This window comes from Artibeus jamaicensis, unplaced genomic scaffold (assembly GCF_021234435.1).
Source record: "Artibeus jamaicensis isolate MK-2021 breed Jamaican fruit bat unplaced genomic scaffold, CSHL_Jam_final contig_685, whole genome shotgun sequence".
Taxonomy (NCBI): domain Eukaryota; kingdom Metazoa; phylum Chordata; class Mammalia; order Chiroptera; family Phyllostomidae; genus Artibeus; species Artibeus jamaicensis.
The window spans coordinates 8,221,825-8,240,941 of NW_026521924.1; the positions used below are offsets into that span (position 1 = coordinate 8,221,825).

General features: G+C 39.3%; 1 protein-coding gene across 7 annotated transcripts in view; it reads right to left on the reverse strand.

The window, feature by feature from the left end:
• The window catches only part of PLCB1 (phospholipase C beta 1), a 670,267-nt gene that overhangs the window by 171,782 nt on the left and 479,368 nt on the right, over positions 1–19,117 (reverse strand). For all 7 annotated transcript variants that reach the window (XR_008392621.1, XR_008392622.1, XM_053671063.1 and 4 more), the window contains exon 11: positions 6,970–7,127. Coding sequence is in view for 5 of the 7 variants with exons in the window: in XM_053671063.1 (XP_053527038.1) it covers positions 6,970–7,127 (158 nt within the window). In the remaining 2 variants the exon portion in view is untranslated. The remainder of the gene's footprint in view (positions 1–6,969; positions 7,128–19,117) is intronic.

Below are 19,117 nucleotides of genomic sequence, written 5' to 3' on the forward strand. Positions count from 1 at the left end.
TGGGTGTCAGGGATTGTGTGTGGAGGGTACACAGAGCCTCTACAAATGACTTAATTCAACCCCTGCCCTCACCCTAACTTAATAGCTCCTTGCACAAATAATACCACAACCATTATATTTGTAGAAAGAACGCTAAAGTGTGACTTCTTAAATTTCAATTATAATATCAGTAGCTAACATTTATAGAGCACTCATGGCAAGTCATGTGCTCTCCTCAGCAATGTCCACGTGTGAAGTAGCATCCTTGAATGCTGACTACAACCCTAACAGTAAGCACTGTCATCATCTCCGGTTTGCTTATAAGGAAGAGGCTTGGACCTGTACGGATGCTTCTCCAGTCAGTGGGAGAGCTATTGGAACACTAGTGTCTGCTGCAGATCTGCACTTTCTCTCTTTTCCTCTCATTCTCTCCCTTGGCCATCTCTCCCCATTTCTAATATAACTTTAGCCTCCAGCTTAGGAAACCAGTATGAACTTTTAAAACCAAAGAAAATATTTACTGGAATTTCATGTAATAATTTTAATTGGGAGCAACTGAAAACTCTGACGTTCTACTGTAGGACTTTTTTTTTTATGCCTTTGAGATATTTTGCATAGTGCACGAGATCTCTTGAGATAAGAAAAATAGTTACAGGTTTCAAGTTTTGTTCTTCATATAAGCTATCATCAGTGGACACTGGGATGTGAAAGTGCCTTACTGTGTAATTGCTCCTTATTAAGCCCAAACTGTTTTTCAGAGAGTGCTAACACTGGGTTCAATAATCTATAAACCATATGGCTCAATTACTAAACTCCAGTGGGAAAAACTGCCCTTGAAATCCTTTATCCTTGACAGGCAACAGCAGGGTGTATTTGAGATCCATTTTATGTGAGCATTTATAAAGCAGTTAAATTGCATCCTGAGTTATTATTTCTCCCAGCGAATGAAGCTTTATTTTCAGAAATGCTCCATTTAACCACACACTCAAATTTAATATAGTTTCATCATATATGTTATCACATTACCCATTTTCCCATCTTGTCCAATTGCTGGTTACAGAGCAGCTGCCTGAGGGGGGAGAAGAAGGAGCAGCTTGGGAATGGGGCGGATGGATGGGTGTTTCCTGTGGGGAGGACGGAGACCGAGAGGGAGCAGAGCAAATGAGGACCAAGTGGCAAATTACTATGTCATGACCATCAAAGGCTAAGGCAATGAGGCAAAGAGACAGAAGGACAGATATATGGGGTAAATAATAAATAAATCTACAGTGCAAAATAAAAAGCTCTCCAGAAAGAGAATGAATTACAGTCTGTCCCCTTTTTCAGAACATAAACTTTTATTTTGGCCCATACAATAAATGGTAGGTAACTGCCAATAGGAACGTTTGCTTTTGGGGATATATTGCCCAGAAGTTCCTGATTACATAGACTGAGAACAGATAAACTGTATGACATAAAAATGACAAACTTCTACAGTCAGTTTCTTTTCCTGCTATAAAACATGCTATGGCTGTAGAATATAGTCTAATTAGCCTGTGAAGGTCAAGTCCAAATATACAGGGTAGACCAAACTGCCAGATATTGAGAGAATCTTTTTACTACCCTCGATATACAGGGTCTGGCAGAAGTAAAATATGCCTGAGTGTGGTTGGTAGGGTAATAACATGGGTGGAACAATTTATAGTTTTAACTTGAACATTTCACCTAAAATGTCATAGGGTGTGCTTGAGTGTGATATTATGTTGTTACAGAATTACATGCTTATGATTTTGTAATAAAAAAGGGGCATTACTTGTGCCAGACCCCCTTCATTATACATGGAATTTCACATGTGGAAATAGAGAAAGACAAAAGCCATTCAGCTGATAGAGAGAGGCAAGAAAGACTAAAAATGAAAGCTATGCAGTAGTTGGTTTATTTTCTTTGGAATGGAAAAATTTATTTTAAAAACCACACATTTATTGAGTATCTACTAAATGCCAGATTCTTTTCAAGGTACATGGTAGAGATGAGGGAACAAAACAAAGATCCTTGTCTTTGTGAAGCTTACATGCCGGTGGAAGACAGCAGACAGTAAACAAGGAACATAATACTTAAGCAAATTAAACACAGTGGTACCAGGTGACAAGTGCCAGCTGGTAAATAGAAAAAAAAAAGAGTCCTGTCTGGTGTGGCTCAGTGGATTGAGTGCCAGCCTGAGAACCAAAGGGTCACAAGTTCAATTCCTAGTCAGGGTGCATGACTGGGGTGTAGGCCAGGTTCCCAGTAGAAGGTATGTGAGAGGCAAACACACATTGATGTTTCTCTCCCTCTGCTTCTTTCTCCCTTCTCCTCTCTCTAAAAATAAATCAATAAAATCTTTAAACAAAAACAGATGTTGGTTTAAAGAAAAAATGAAGAAGTAGTGGGGTTTGTACCAGGAGTGTCAGAGTGGGCATGGTGGCTGGTCCCAGTAGCCCCACTGAGAAGGTGTCATTTGAGAAAGGCTTCAAGGAGGTTAGAGGTGACCCATGCAGATACCTGGGGGAAGAGCATTCCAGGCACTGTGAATGATCTATGCCAAAGGTATCAAGGAACAGCAAGCAAGGAGGCCAGTGAAGTTGTAGGTGAGTGAGTGAGGGGGGGATAGATGACATAGGGTCTTGTCCATTTCTCTTCTTACCTTTATTACAAAGTCCCTGTACACATTCTCAGGTGTCAGCTCTGCATTTGACACAGAGTAAGCACCTCCTCAATTTTTGCACATGAAGTGCCTCACTTGCCTTGCCCTTGTCCTGGTCCTGATATAGAGAATCTTGCCCTATTTGTTCACAAAACAGGCTGGTGTTTCCATACGTGGCACTCATTCTTGCCCTTCATCACCACCATATCTCTGCGAGAATAATCTATCCTCAAAACACACATCAGCAGGAAGCATGGCTGACAAACCCACCATCGGGGAGATGGATCTGCTGTTCTCTTTGGCCACCACATACCCCAAACTCCAGCAGGGAGAGAGAGGAAGCAGCCCATTCTGGGCTAGATTTGGCCTTCTAATTCCTAAATCTTTCAGCAAGTGTGTGAATGTAGTTGAGAAGCTGTGCTTCTGGAGCTCAGGAGTAGACATTCCACCTGGGCTTGCAGATGAGATTGAAGAACCGCTTGTATGGTCAAGTGCACAGGGAAGTCACTCTAAAGTAACGTGATGGCTGAGGACTTTTTGTCAATGCTCCACATGAAATAAATATGCCTTAGAAGGGATCCAAAGGACCTTGAGGATTATATATTTTTAAGAAAATATCATTTCCTTAATAAAAAAAGGGAACTCACATGAAGGGACAGTGGCAAGGGCCCTCCTGGCAGTGGATCCAGGCACAGGGCCCTTAGCTCAGTAATGGTTCCATCAGGGTCATCTCCATCCATCAGCAGATGGATGGGCCCAACTTGCATTCACCCCACACCAGCGGCATCTGTTCCCCACTTTTTCTTAAAGAGTCCAACCAGATTAGGGGTGGGATCTTAGACATTTGGCAAAGCACAATGTCAGGAGCTAGGAGGTGGGAGACTATAAAAACGAAACAAAAAATATTGATTTTCCATTAAAGAAAACCAAAAGACCTTAAGAGTTCTCAGTTTCAGGAACAGAAGCAACTTTTGAAGATTTTGATCAGAATTAAGGTCAACCCCACGTTAAACTCTTGTAAATTTTGTGAAGAGTGCTATTTTTCTCTAATTATTATATTGTAGCTTGAGTTTAAGAAATCATGAAAAGTGAGATTTCCTAAACACAATGTACCAAACACTTTTTAAGGTGATAGTGATATAATCTCCAAACACATTTTTATTGCTGTCAAACTTAGTGCCCTTGGTCAGGACCTTCATTTACCTCACCTGAAACGTGACTGTTCCTTAACAATCTTTTATCTCTCTTGCGGTTCTCTCAAGTGATAGCTGTTTATTTTATCACATCGCAAGTGCCCCAGGACTAAAAGCCCAAGATTGGGAATTTGTTGCTACTTATGCTACTGAAATGGTGTGCAAACCAAGGGAGAGATCCTAAAATAAACCCCATAGCCTTTGGTTGGAGGGAGGGGAAGTGGAAAGATACGGCGCTGAAGATACTTTGCACAACTATGGCAAGTTGGTAGCTGGATAATAGCTGTGCTACCACCTGGGGAGAAGACATACGTGACTTCTAGAGTATTCAGGGACTCATGATGTAGCTGAGAGTTTGTCAGTGCCTGCATGAGAGGCAGGAAGACAGAGGCCCATGTGTCACTGAGTCACTCTTGCCCCGACTGAAGATGGCAGCCAAGAGAAGGTAGAAGATATGAGAAACTGGCAAATGTAGCTCATTGTGGAAGAAGCCAAACAGAAAATCATGCAGGAAACTCTAGGTCTTAAAAGAAGGATGGGCAGCCATGAGGTAGGAGAGCCATGACCTAGTTGCTAGGATGTATGTAGAAGAGCTGGTCTGCCATGGGGGTGAGTCACGTGGGAAAAGTAAGGAAAAGGAAGGAGGAGGATGAGGAGTCATAAGGAAGAAGCCATGAGCCAGAAGAGAATTCAGCCATGTGGCCTTCAGTTTGTAATGAAGGAGTCAGCCATGCTGTTTATAATAGTGTAGCAGCCATGTAGTTTATAGTCAGAATTCCGTCATGCAGCCTGGTGTTATAAGGAAGAAGTCATGCTGCTGCTCTAATCATGCTTACTCCAGCTGACTCCAAAGCCACCGAGGACTCTGCCATGCAAGATGCTGACCTGGCTGCCTCGCAGACCCAGACTCTACCTGGACTCTTGGGACTTGGGACACATAGAGAGGCCACTGTCTGGGAACTTGTGCCTTTCCGGGCTCCACCATAATCCAGTGCAACAAGGTACATGTTTTCCTGAACTATTCTATGGAGGTTAAGAACAACATACTCCAAATCATAAAGGAAAAAGCTGCTGCAGTAAGATGGACTTTGAAATCCAAAAGTGTACTTTCCAGAGGGAGTGGAGAAGTGTTTGTGCATCCAACTTAAAATAAGGATATGGGGAACTACTGGGCTTGTTTTTGGTCTATAGCCTGGTTTATAGCAAGGGAAGTACTGGGTCTCATGGGAGAACGGGGCTCGGAGCTGAAGTGCTCCCAGCCCACCCCCCCCACAAGGTTTCATCCCTGTAATAAAAACCTGGTTTTTTCCAACACTAATTCTTCAGTCATGAATCAAAGCACCATGTGCATAGGCCATAGTTTGCTCAATTACACTCCTTCTGAAAGATTACTTTTCAATCTTATTTTAAAACAAAACAAAAGCCAGTTCTCATGAAGCATCCAAACCAGCTTTTACCACTTCCTCATATCAGAGCTCCCCTGCCTCGGCAAAGACTTTGGCACATGGTTCACTGTCCTCTTCATCATCCAAAGCTTTGTCACCAATCTTGGTGATATAAACATCTAATTCATCCAATACTTTGGCTGCTCAACATGCTGACCTCCACATTTTCAACTGCCTGTCCCCACACTACCTTACTTACCCAAATTCTTGGGTTCTGTTTTTTGGTTGCTGAGGGCAAGAGTTAGTGACCCAGAGTCAATTCTGCCCTGAGAACCAGGCAACCCAGGTAATGGGCCTCATACCATGAGACCTATGCTCTAAAGGTTATCTTCTGGCCCTTCTCGGTCAATTCCTTTCCAAAGAGGTGAGAAATCCAAGTCATATAAGAAATCATGTAAAGTCTACATATCACCTTTCTAGGTCATTTTCTGGTTTCCTAAAACCCTAGATGTCCTCACTCAGATGGCCCCATGCTCCTAAGGATAGCTCTTTGCAGGAGATATAAATAGAACTTGGATATTTGGGCTTGGGTGTCCAAATGCACAAATGTGGGGCTTTTTATGGTATAGGATGGAGCCCTAAATGGAAAGAGAAGGGAGATGACTGTTCCTGGCTAATAAGAATAGTTGATATTCTTAGAAGTTACTGTTTAATCTTGCCTCCTAGACAGCTTTATTAAAATACCTAATCATAAAATTATTTCTGCTTCTTGACAGCATCCAATCCATAGAAAAACCCTGTTTCCTTGGTTCCTCCCAACCTCAGATCGCCTAATGCATGTCCAGACCCTCTAAGTCTTCTTAACACTCTTACTGAGACACTACCGTTCCCATGATACATGTGCTTTCTGGTTACATAAGCCAATAAATCCAACTTTGACTGCAGGTGTGTTCCCAGGGGTCTCTGACTCCTAGGCATCAGTGTGCCAAAAGCTGGCACATTCCATTCTAGCATCACAGAATGAAATGTTATATGATAATTAACAATGGTCATTAACATCATCATCATCTAGAAAGCAAACAGCTAGGGATACATGCAATAATATTGATGAATGTCCCAATGATGGAGTGAAAAAAAGCAAAAAAAAAAAACCCCACAAAATAATGCACACTAGAGTCCATTAACATCATGTTTAAAAGTTGGTAAAACTACATTGTTTAGGGCTGTACATAAGCTAGTACTGACCCTTTTTTCTTAATCTAGCTTTTAAGAAAAAAAACGGTCATCATTGTACTGGTCTGGAAAGTAGTCTATTCTGGGAGTAAGGAGGTCATTCTGACTGAAATGGCTACATAGGGTGGTTCTGGCGTGTAATTTCCTGTTTCATAATTTAGGTGGTAGTTACAAGGGTTAAAACCTTATACCCATTCATTAAACTGTACAAGTTGCATGTATTCTTTGTTATGCATTATTTATGTTATATTTCACAATGATAAAATGCAAGAAAAAAGAATGAGTGCTAATAGAAAATAAATTGGCATTTCCTTTCATAGGATAGTTTGTTTAGAATTGGTAACTATAAATCGATTTACCTGATGCCAATTACCCATGAATAAACAGCTGAACTTTAGCCTCTGAAATGGCAAAGATGATTAATGGCTTATGGACTTAATTGTAACCATCGGGACTTCCTTCCTTAGTAGGATTTACCTCCCCAGTTCCCTCTCTCAGCAATATTCATACCCTCTACCTTAAAGGATATTTCCGTTGTCATGGTGAACCCATGGGTGATGACTGGTTCCTCTTCTGCGGTCCGTCCTTTCCAGCAGTCCAGCTCCACACAGCGACAACCAGACAGGAGTACTTGACGATACATCTCAACGGAGGAGTTTCCAGCCAGCTGGCCAGCTGTAAAACACCAACAAAATGGAGCCCAAAGTCCCATGAGGTAAGGAAGACACTGGTGGCTTCCTGGAAATGCTCTACACAATAATGGGAAAACAAAGTATTTAAGAGATCGACTAGTTGTGCTCAGCTTTTTTTCTGCCTCAACCTACCAAAAGGTTGTGGGGTCATCGTTAACGCAACTGTGACTCCCTAGCAGTGGTTTGGGGGAGGAGGGAATGTTAGAAAGAAAGCATTGTTACAATAACAATAGCTCAACTTCATTAATTGCTTACCGTGTACCAAGTATAGTTCTTTGAACCACATACATTGCTGTGCTTCATTTTCACGAAAATCTCTTGGGATAACTACCTTTAACAAGTTTATTTTCAGATAATGAAAATGGCATTGAAGAGTTTATTTACTCAAGTTTCAGAAGCAGGTAAATGGGAGACCCAGGATTCTATCTTCAATACTCAGCCTTTTAATTCTGAGGGAGTACTCTTAACAGGTTATTTTATTACATAAGTCAACTCTCTGTCATGCTTGTCCAAGGCTCAAGTGCTTAGAAAAAACTGAATATTCTCTTTTCAAAAGCACCCTTTTATAGGAATAAATTTAAATTTGCCAAAAGAGGTAAAAAAAACTTATACTTGAATAATTATAAAACATCGTTGAAAAATTAAGCACAATCTAAATATATAAAAGTCATCCCATGTTCATGGAGTGGAAGACTTAATATTGTTAGGATAGTACTACTCTCCAAAGTGACCTAAAGTGCAATTCTGGGGATTCTAATATCATAACTTTGTGCCCAACTATCTAGACCTTCCTGCAATTTGATCTCTGGCCCTGCTTGAGTCACTAAACAGTTCGGCACTTTGAACTCTGGCTGTTCATGTGGGGAACTGCATTCCGTACATTGTTGGTTTAATCTCAAGACTTGTTTTATCAGTTTATTTTGAAGACTCAAAGGGAACCTGAGGCATTGGTCCATGCCTTGTGACCTCACTCCTGCTGACCATACCTTGTGACTCCAATCTTGGCCATATTCACAACTTTACCCACTGACCATGAGTCAGAAACTGAAGGTGCCCTATAGCCCCAACCAACCTCCTTCCTGCTTGCACATACTCACAGTTCTGATGCTCATCCCAACCAATCCTGTTAGAGATCGGCTCTCTGTGCCACTGCCCTTAAATGCTATGGCCTCTTCTTCCTTTTTAGAAGGTACTTTGGTCTATGCTAAAGGCCCTTCTGCAAGCCATGTATGAATAAAACTCTCTTGTGGCTGCCAGAAGTGTCTTCTGTACATTCTGTTGACCATTTCTATCAAAATCCTAGCTGGCTTTTTGGCACAAATTGACAAGCTAATCCAAAAACTAGTATGAAAATAAAAAAGACCCAGACTAGCCAAAACAATCTTCAAAAATAAGAACAAAGTTGGAGGACCCACACTTCCCAATTTCCAAACTTAACTACAAAGATATAATAACCAAGACCATGTACTGGCATAAGGATAGTCATATGGAACACTGGAATAGAATTGAGGGTGCAGAAATAAACCCTCACATTTATGGTCTATTGACTTATAACGAGGGTGCCAAGATGAAACACTACAGAAAAAATCATTTTTTAAATAAATTGTGTTGGGGCAACTGGCTGACCACATGTAAAATAATGAAGTTAGACCTCTATCTCACATCATATTCAGAAAAATTAACTCAAGACAAATTAAGCTTCTTTCTTAAAAAATATTTTATTTATGTTTAGAGAGAAGGGAGTGGAGGGAGAGAGAAAGGGAGAGAGAAAAATTGATGTGAGAGAGAAACTACAAACTGTTACCTCTCACATGCACCCTGATGGGAGACCAAACCTGCAACCCAGGCATGTGCCCTGAGGAGGATTTGAACCAGTGACCTTTCGCGTTGTGGGACAATGCCCAAACAACTGAGCCACACCAGTCAGGGTAAGCTTCTTTCCAAATGTAAGCTTTTATAAAAAACTATGCTTAAATAGTTTTTATAAAAACTATAAAACTCTTAAAAGAAAACATAGGGATAAATCTTTATGACTTGGATTAGGCAATGGTTTTATAGATAAGAGACAAAAAGTACAAGCAACAACAAAAAATAGATAAACTTCAAATTAAAAACCTTTGTCAGAACCAACATACTCTTATGAAATGATGAGGATTGTAATAATCAAGGCACCTGAGAATCCTGACAGGAATGGAAGCCAAGCTATTCTTGTTTCACCTAAGAAAATTGAAGGCACTAACTTCTTGATAAATTATTTTTATAAGATTAATAATAAATAACTTTCAAGATAAGCCCACTATCAACACACAAATGGAAGTCTTTGGTTTTCCACATTAAAGATTTTCTCTGATTTATACTCTATAAGCCTCCATTATCTTTTCAAATAGAGTTTAATGATGACATATTAATGAAAACTGTTAAAATGACACTGAAATGGACAAAATCTGCCTTGTGGAGACAGGAAACAAACAAACAAAGATGGATATTACAACACCCAATCATTTGTATAACAAAAGGATGGCATTCTTTTTTTTCTTAAGATTTTAAAAAAGTTGTTATTCTATCATAGTTGTCCCAATTTTCGCCCTTGCCCTTCTCCACCCATCCCTCCCCCAACTCCCAGTCAGTCCCCACACTGTTGTCCCTGTCCGTGGGTCATTCATACATGTTCTTTGTCTAGTCCCTTCCCCTTCTTTCCACCATTATCCCCCTCCCCCTCTCTTCCGGTCACTGTCAGTCTATTCCATGTTTCCATGCCTGTGGTTCTATTTTGTTTGTTAGTTTATTTTGCTCATAAGATTCCTGTTATAGGTGAGATCACATGGTATTTGTCTTTCACCAACTAGTTGCATTCTTTTTATTTTTTAAAAATTTTATTTATTTATTTTTAGCGAGAGGGGAAGGGAGGGAGGAAGGGAGGGAGAGAAACATTGATCAGCTGTCTTCATACACAACCCAGGCATGTCTCCTGACCTGGATCAAACTGGTTGTTTCACTCTGGGATGGTGCCCAACCAACTAAGCCATCACAGGTCAGGACAGAACGGCATTCTTAAGTTCTACAGAGCCCTAGTAAATGCACTGAAACAGTGATTAAGTTGGTTTGCATAATCGATTTTCTCTGCTGGAAAAATAGGGCATCTTAAACACACAAATGTGTTTGCAAAAGCAGAAATGCTGACCAAATAATCTAGAGGATTCCTGATGCTAAATAATCAATTTGCCATTCACAATCGCCTCAAAGTTTGTTGTACCAACAGTCTTTGCTGCATAAAGGGAAAAAGGAGAGTTGGAGTGAAGTGAAAAAGATAATCATTTACACATTATTCTTAAATTTAAGGGGAGGCGCCCTGGCTGGTATAGCTCAGTGGACTGAGTGCAGATCTGCGAACCAGAGGATCGCAGTTCAATTCCCAGTCAGGGCACATGCCTGGGTTGCAAGCCAGTTCCCTGCAGGCCAGTTCCCAGCAGGGGACGCACTAGAGGCAACCATACATTGATGTTTCTCTCCCCCTCTCCTTCCCCTCTAAAGATAAATAAATAAATAAATATTTAAAAAATATATCATTAAAAAAATAAATTTAAGGGGAGGCTACATTGTAACAAACATTCTAGGAACATTTGTTTGGATTTACTTGCAATTTTTAAATCATTCAAAGAACAAATAGAAGAAAATTAATGTACTTTTAAAATCTTGATCTGTCAACGTTTTGAAAGACATGGTAAGGCATGTCTTTCAAGCCTAGGGTTTTGTTTGTGAGATGGAAAGGATTCTGAAAAGAAAGAAAGAAAAGAAAGAATGGGAGGCATATGGGTGTGTGTTGTTTTACTGTCCAACACCTAAACCCAACATAATCTCTCTGAAGCAAATTTGTTCATTCTTACAATGAATAATCTTTTCAGAAATGGAAGTCTCCCAAAAAAAGCATATTTTGAGAAAACTCACATATTTCTATAATTGTACTCTTCTTTGGAATGCATATTAGGTTCTCTATGTGTTTTCCTTCACTTATGGAGGCTTTTTTCCCAATATGGATATTAATATTCTCCATTATATCTCCATTTCTGCCTAAAACCTCAAAGCTATTTTTTTCTCTTAAAGTTCTTAACTCCTCATTCTTATATTCCATACCCCCATTATATTTCCATTTGGTTAGATCAAATAAATACAACTTCTGGGGCCAGGGGATTTTAGGGGGTGGGATTAATAACATGTCATGAGTCACTCAATCCTTGTTATTTCTGAAATTAGTATGTGACATCATTCCTGCCTGGCTCTGAACACACCCTGGAGTACATTCCAAGCCCTTGATGAAACTTGAGAGCTGAAGCTGCATCTCAGATTAATCCCTAATACTGCCCCAAGTCATAGCCCTGCAGCTGGTCACTCGACTGCATTCATTTTGGCTAGCGGGCTACATTCACTTGAGCCTCGTCCCAGATTACCCACGGCATCCACAGATTGAAGAGACCTGAAAATTAAAAATAACAACCCCTCTTCTGAGGAATTTTTCATCTTGCATAGGGTGATGGTTAATTGTCTATATTTATATATAACAGTATTTACTGTCATCTTCCAACCTTCAGCATAAGAACATTTCAGAATGTGGTGCATTTATTAATTGACCTTCTTTAATAAACACTATCTCCTTTAATAAATGGAAATGGGGACTATTTGTTTTTGCTTTCAAGGCAAGGACAGCCATTCAGAGTGGGTAAAATAGGTTTCCAGTTGTTTGTATAGAAAGTAGACATTAATTAATAAATAATAATGCGACAATAAGCTCTGTGTTCCCTGTACTCACCAACCTACTTTTGCCCCTCCCTGTGATCCCACACCTGCACTTGAGAGAAAAATACGGAGGAGGTGTTTGTTGTTCAGCTTGACTGTCTCTAGTGGCATGAGTTTGATCTGATCTTTCCATTTCTCCCCTACGCTCCCTAACCTCCCACCCCACCAGCTGTCATCTGCCCTCCATCTGCGTCTGTCTTCATTTCTCGATCTGATCTTTTCTATGGGGTTTGCCTGCTGTGTCCGCGAGACCAGGGAACTCTCTTGAGCACAGATCCAACTGCCATGAGATGGCCTAGGTGGGAAGGTGGCAGAAACAACGCCTTACTAATTATCAGCATCTGTGCGCATGCCCTAACACATCCCCTGTGGGAGGCAAAATACTGGGAGTAAAAAATGACATGAGACATGCTCTTTACCTTCACCACTGAAGAGGGAGGCAGGTGCAAATAAAGGAGAAGGTTCTGATGTCCAGGGTGTTTAAACTCACCCCAATGTTATACTTCCGGTTGCCCTTTCTTTCTCTTCTTCCTCTTTTTCCTTGCCAACAGAATTTTCTATTTAGGTTCTCGTGTGCTTCAGGTTCCCCTCTTCCCAGCCCTGATGTAAATCTTAACTCTTCTCAGCCAGTCACAGCAGTTCTGTGGCCCACGTTAGTAGGCCATGTGAGCATTTCTGTAGCGTGGTGTAACTCCAGGCTCTATCTAATGGGGCGTCAAGGAAAGTCTACCAGGTGGGGTTGAGGGGCCCTCACTTTTACAAAGGCTCCAAAGACAGAATTTCACTGTGTCACATGTGGACCTCATTTCATAGGAAGGTGATGTTCATGATGTACTGTCACCTTAAAATCATAAGGGAGCAAAAAGATGGAAAGCATCTGGGTTTCCCATCACATCAATAAATTCCTACCTTAATCAACCTCCAGCCACCCTGCTCCTGGACTTTGCGTTGTGTGAAGTAATAAATTCCCTAATATTTAAGCCACTGAGTAATAGTATCCCAAATAAGTCAGGGAAAGACAAATATTGTACCATATGACTTCACTTATATGTGGTATCTAAAGAACAAAATAAATAAACATACAAAATAGAAACAGATGGGTAGATGCAAAGAACAGGCTAATAGTTGCCAGAAGGAAGAGGTTGGGGGGGATGAGTGATCAAGGTGAAGGGATGGAGAAGTGCAGACTGGTACTTACAAAATAGTAATGGAAATGTAATGCACAGCATAGGGAACATAATCAATAATATTGTAATAACAATGAATGGTGCCAGGTGGGGACTGGAAATATTGGGAGGACATTTTGTAAAGTTTATGATTGTCTAACCACCATGCTGTACATCTGAAACTAATGCAAAATAATATTGAATGTAAACTGTAATTGAAAAGAACATTTTAAAAGGTAATAGTATCTTGTTACTTGCAGCCCAAAATGTCTTGGCTGTTTCAATATATGTTCATTTTACAGATGAAGAAACTAAGGCTAACTGGAGTTAAGCATGTAGTTTCCTTAGAGGCAAATGTAAACTTGGTCTATTATTTTTGCTCAGCTCATCTTGTCTCTATTCTACCAACCAACTTTCATAGGTCTGTGTGTGCTGAAACCAAAAATAAGTTATAACAGGCTGCATATGCTGAAGGCTACATGCGTGGGAGAGATGTGAAAGGAGGGAGCGACACTCAGTCTGGGTTGGTGGTGGGAAACTAGCAAGGGCACAACTATCCCCTGAGTCATTTCTAGAACTTTTCTGCAGCTAAGAACATCTATGTGAGGGAGGAGTTGAATAATTATTTGACACATCCAATCAAACAATGTAATTTATAAGAGGAATAACTAAAACCTAAAATTACGTTTTTCTCTTTAAGTTGAAAAAGAATGTTAATCATTCAGTTATGCTACTTAGCATTGCTGCTGTTTATGGAGCCATTGTCTCCAAGATGGTTTGGAACATGGGAAGATTTATGAAGAGCTGAAAAACTATAGGTTGAAATAAGTGCATACTGTTCTATCCAGAGAGAAATTTGTTTTGCAACATAGGAGTAGATTTCTCAAGGGAAAACAATAGTTTAAAACATAATTGATCCTTGATGTACTGCCAAGACTGCCCAACTCCTAGAAAATGACCATTATAATTAAAAATCAACTCACTCTGTGCAAATATTTCTCTCAATCATCCAATTTATTTTTCCTCCTGGTGTCTTGATAGTTAACAAAGGGGAAATAATGGGTAAAGAAATAGATGTAATAATAGTGCATTGCTAAATTGATTGGTTTTCATGTTGTACATTTCATTTTTATAGTTCATTTGAATACTTAAAATCAAACATTATAAATATGGAAATTTTGGTTTTCATTTAGACCATCATTTCTCAGGAATGTTGGTTCCTAAAGTGCTTTAAGACAATAAATGGCTCTAAGACAGGGAGAGTAGGTTCACCACAGCCATGACGATCTGAATCTGTAAGCCTTTGTTCCTGTGTTGAAAACATACTGCAGTAGGTACCAATCTTGTTTGTACTGAGCATTTTCCAAACTTATTTGAATAAGAAAACTTTCCTTTTACCACTAAACACACTTTATATAAAATAACATTTCTATATAAAAAGTTTCCACTTGTTCTGGAAATTGCTATAAAGTATAAAATCTAACTCATTTTCTTAATATTGATTTTAACATTTAGTAGGACTCTACTGAATTGTGTATACACTGGTTATATTTTTATTTTATAGTATTCTTAATTGGCCTTGGAAATTTTGAATTTCTGTATCACCGATGTTTATATTTACCCAAAGATTCCTGAGAGATATGAGTTCCATATTCCACTTAAAACAAGGATACCAATAACATATAAATAAAATTTCTTGCAAGTAAAAAGAGGATTTCAGACAAAACCTCAAGAACCTGTATTAGGGATAATTAGATCTGGCCAAGATAAAGGCATAGGTAGAAATCTCTCACTTCCTCAAACAACCAAAAGGAGGATAACAACCAATCTAAAATCAATAAACAACCAAAAGCACCAGAAAATTAAATTTCATGGAACTCCAACAACCAAGGAATTAAAGAAAAAATCATCCAGAACAACCAGACCAGTAAGGCAGGAGACCACGCAGACCAACTCAGAAAAACTGTGGCAAGATGGCAGACTGTGCAGGAGGGACTGGCTGAAGGTGAAACTAGACTCAGAGCTGACTGTGGATCACTGCAAGGGTTGCCTCGGTGAGAGAAACTCCCGGTCTCATAGGAGAGTCCCTTGGAAATTGGGGGTGGAGCTGAGCAGGCAAGCTGCATTGTTCCTCCTCTGCCCCCTCCCCCACAGGCAGCTCCGCAGGGCAACAAAGAGGGTTGCCTTGCCCTCAGGTGAATACCTAGGCCCCACCCCCTTACAACCTAGCAGCTGTGCAAAGACAAAGAAATATGACCCGAATGAAAGAACAGAGCAAAACTCCAGAAAGAGAGCTAAGTGATGAGAAGATAGCCAACCTATCTGATGGAGAATTTAAAGCCTTGGTAATCAAAATGCTCACAAAACTGATTGAACTTGGTCAAAAAATGATAAAAAACAAATGAAGGATACCCAAAGTGAAATAATATAAAATATTTAGGGAACCAACAGTGACAGAAAGGAAACCAGGGCTCAAAACAACAATTGGAACAAAAGAAAAAAGTAAACATCCAACTGGAACAAAATGAAAAAACAAGAATTCAAAAAAATGAAGAGAGTCTTACATACCTCTGGAACAACCTAAAACGCTCCAATATACAAATTATAGGGGTGCCAGAAGGAGAAGAACAACAGCAAGAAATTGAAAATTTATTTGAAAAAAAAATGAAGGAAAACTTCCCTAATCTGGTGAAGAAAATCCACTTCCATGAAGTCCAGGAAGCCCAGAGAGTCCCAAAGAAGTTGGACCCAAAAAGGAACACACCAAGGCACATCATCATTAAGTTGCGCCCAACATTAAAGATAAAGAGAATATCCTAAAAGAAGCAAGAGGAAAGGAGAGAGTTACTTACAAAGGAGTGCCCATAAGGCTATCAGCTGATTTCTCAAAAAAAAAAAAAAAAACCTCACAGGCAAGAAGGGGCTAGAAAGAAAGCCCCTGAAGTTATGACTTTATTTGAAGTCATGAAAGACAAGGACCTACATCCAAGATTACTCTATCTAGCAAAGCTATTGTTTAGAATGCAAGGACAGATAAAGTGCTTCCCAGATAAGGTCAAGTTAAAGGAGTTCATCATCACCAAGCCCTTACTATATGAAGCATTAAAGGAACTTATCTAAGAAAAAAAGTTTAAAAATATGAACAATAAAATGACAACAAACTCACAACTCTCAACAAAGAAGCTTAAAAGAAAAGAAAAACAACAAAAACCAAAACTAAGCGAACAACCAGAACAGGAACATAATCAGACAAATGGACATTACACAGGGATTTCAGTGGGGAAGGGGAAGGGGAAGGGAGGAATAGGGGTGAAAAGATACAGGGAAGAAGAAGCATAATTGGTAGGCATAAAATAGATGGGGAGAGATAAAAAATGGTATAGGAAACAGAGGACTAAAAGAACTTATACGTACAACCCACAGACATGAACTAAGGCAGGGGGAATGCTGGAGAGTTACGGGGGCAGGGCAGAGGGGTGATAAAGGGGCAAAATTGGGAAAGCTGTAATAGCATAATCAATAAAAAATACTTAAAAAAAGAACCTCTATTAGTATTTACATGTAATTTTTTGACTAATTATATGGAATTCTCCTTGATTCCCCTGTAGGAAAAGAAAAGATTTTGATACTGGGACAAGGTAATATTGTTAGAATGTGGGTTTTTATAATGTAAACTTTAGTATAATAGCATATAGCTCAGAAAAGTAAGCAAGACACATTTTTAAAAAACCCTAAGGATCAGAACAGCATTTAATATAGGTAATGCAGTTTAAAAAATTAAATATTTGAAAATGTATGAATTCTACTACTACCAGAAATTTAATAATTGGAGAGAGAATGGGTTTACTTGTTCAGAAATCTTGTATATGAATCAGATAGTGGTGTTATGAAACTACTGTACAGAAATTTGGAGACAGCTACTTTAGTTCTTTCTTCATCAAAAAAGGGAGTAGAGTCTTAGCTTGGAAGTTCTTCCTTTGGAGAACTATTGGCTATTAATATGCTAATACCTTAAACAAACTAATAAATGAAGCCAAATTCTGACATCATATCTGTGCTTACCAAGCTGTTAAGGGGGAGGGCAAATCAGTGATTCTGGGAGAAATTAATAGGACTGAAAATCTTTAGTAAAAGAAAACAAAGAACTGCAGAGACAAACTTGAACAGTATTCTGTAATTTGTTTGATCTTAAACAATTTTCTTACAACTATTATTGTGTTGTCTGTTAAATAAATGAGTAACTATGTCTAGTTTGTTAGGAAGGAAGATTGATAAAGGGAAGCACAGCTATGAAATCAAGAATTTAAATTGGGAGGGAGGAAAGAGTGGAAATACTTGTGTGAACTTGTACCTTAACAGGAATAAATATATATATTTACCTTGTTTTGTTTATAGACAAGATCTAGAGATAACATTCTATAGGGTAGGGCAGGGTCCACATTGCAGTTACTTACACAATTTCTTTCCCACTAAAAGGAACCAGAAATCATTGGGGAAAAAGTCCATTTCCATGTGTTTTGCAGAAATGAACAAGGTGAGTCTGGGAGATATTTATATTCCAGAAAGCAGAGACATTTTCAAAGATCAATGGGCGATGCCAAAAGGACACAGGAACCCTGTAAAAAGGTTGCAGTCTGAACCTCACATGGAAAATAGTGGCTTTGTTCGGATGAGCAAACATAAAATCTGAAAACCACAGGTCCATGATGATGCACAGAAAGAGGAAAATTAATCTGTTTGAAAGAAGATTTAAAGAACAGAGTGTAGATTTAGGCAGACCTATCATTCAATTACTCCGGTATTACTGCCTCATATTATTATATGACAAATGATAGAAAAAACATATTAAATACATCTGTTGAAAGCATTTTCAAACTTATAAGGACCATTAGTAAAATTACTGCACATTGTGACATCCAGGTAGGTGAAACCATATACGGTGTCCAAAATTTAGCCGGACATGTATTTAAGTGTTAAGAATCTCGCCATCCTGCGTATATAAGAAATGCAAGATTCCATCACGTGCCAAAGTCTCTGAAGTTATATTTCTATCAAATCAAAGCTCTACACTCTTTACTTCAGGTTTATAGACCCCCTCAAACGTAAATGAGATAAAAGATTATACCTTCAATATTAACCTCTATGTGAAATTTAACATTCTCTTCAGTTACAAATGGAGCTCACAAATCACAGTAGTACTAGCAGAACCTGTGATTTTTGTCTCAGGTAGAAATCACAGATATTCTCATACATTCTAATTGTTGTAAATATCATAACATACTATTTATAGTAACTTTTGTGTTAATAAAATATATATTATTTTACCACAGATTTGATTTTTAATATTTTATAGAAATATTTCAATAGACTGTACACTTTATCTATTAACCATTACACTGGTTCTAAGGCTTCACTCGACTGCCAAAAAGGTCAATGGTACCAAATACAATTAAGAATGCCTGGGAAGAAGGAAAAAAACCCTTTATAAAGGCTTATAAACTTGAGTAGGAGCTGCAAGATTTTTGAAATAGGCCTGAGAAACTGAATCCAAAGAAGTGGGCTAAGTGGACACTCTTCTTTTAAAGTTGGTGGTTTTAAAACAGGGCCAAATAGGTTTTGACATTCCTCTGATCCAGAACTCTGGTCTCTGTCCCCTCCCTTTGAATCTGGTCAGGCTTGTGACTGTCTGGACAAATAACTAAAGGCGTGACAGTACAGAACTTCAGAGCTTCAGCACAAAAAGGCAATTAATGTTCCTCCTCGTTCTTTGGGGATGCTGGTTCTCACCACTGTGAACCTCCATGGAAGAAGGTCCTTCTACCCTGGGGCTGCCACGAGGTGAGGAAGCCCAAGCTCAGGGTGAAGGCTGCTGTTGGCAACTAGGTTGACAGTCCCCACTGAGCCCAGCTGTTGTCTATCCCAGCCCAAGTGCCAGGCATGTTGGTGGAGAAGCCTCTAGATGATTCCAGCACTCAAGGTGTTTGTGTTACCGTGAGCCATTCACTTCCTAGCTGAG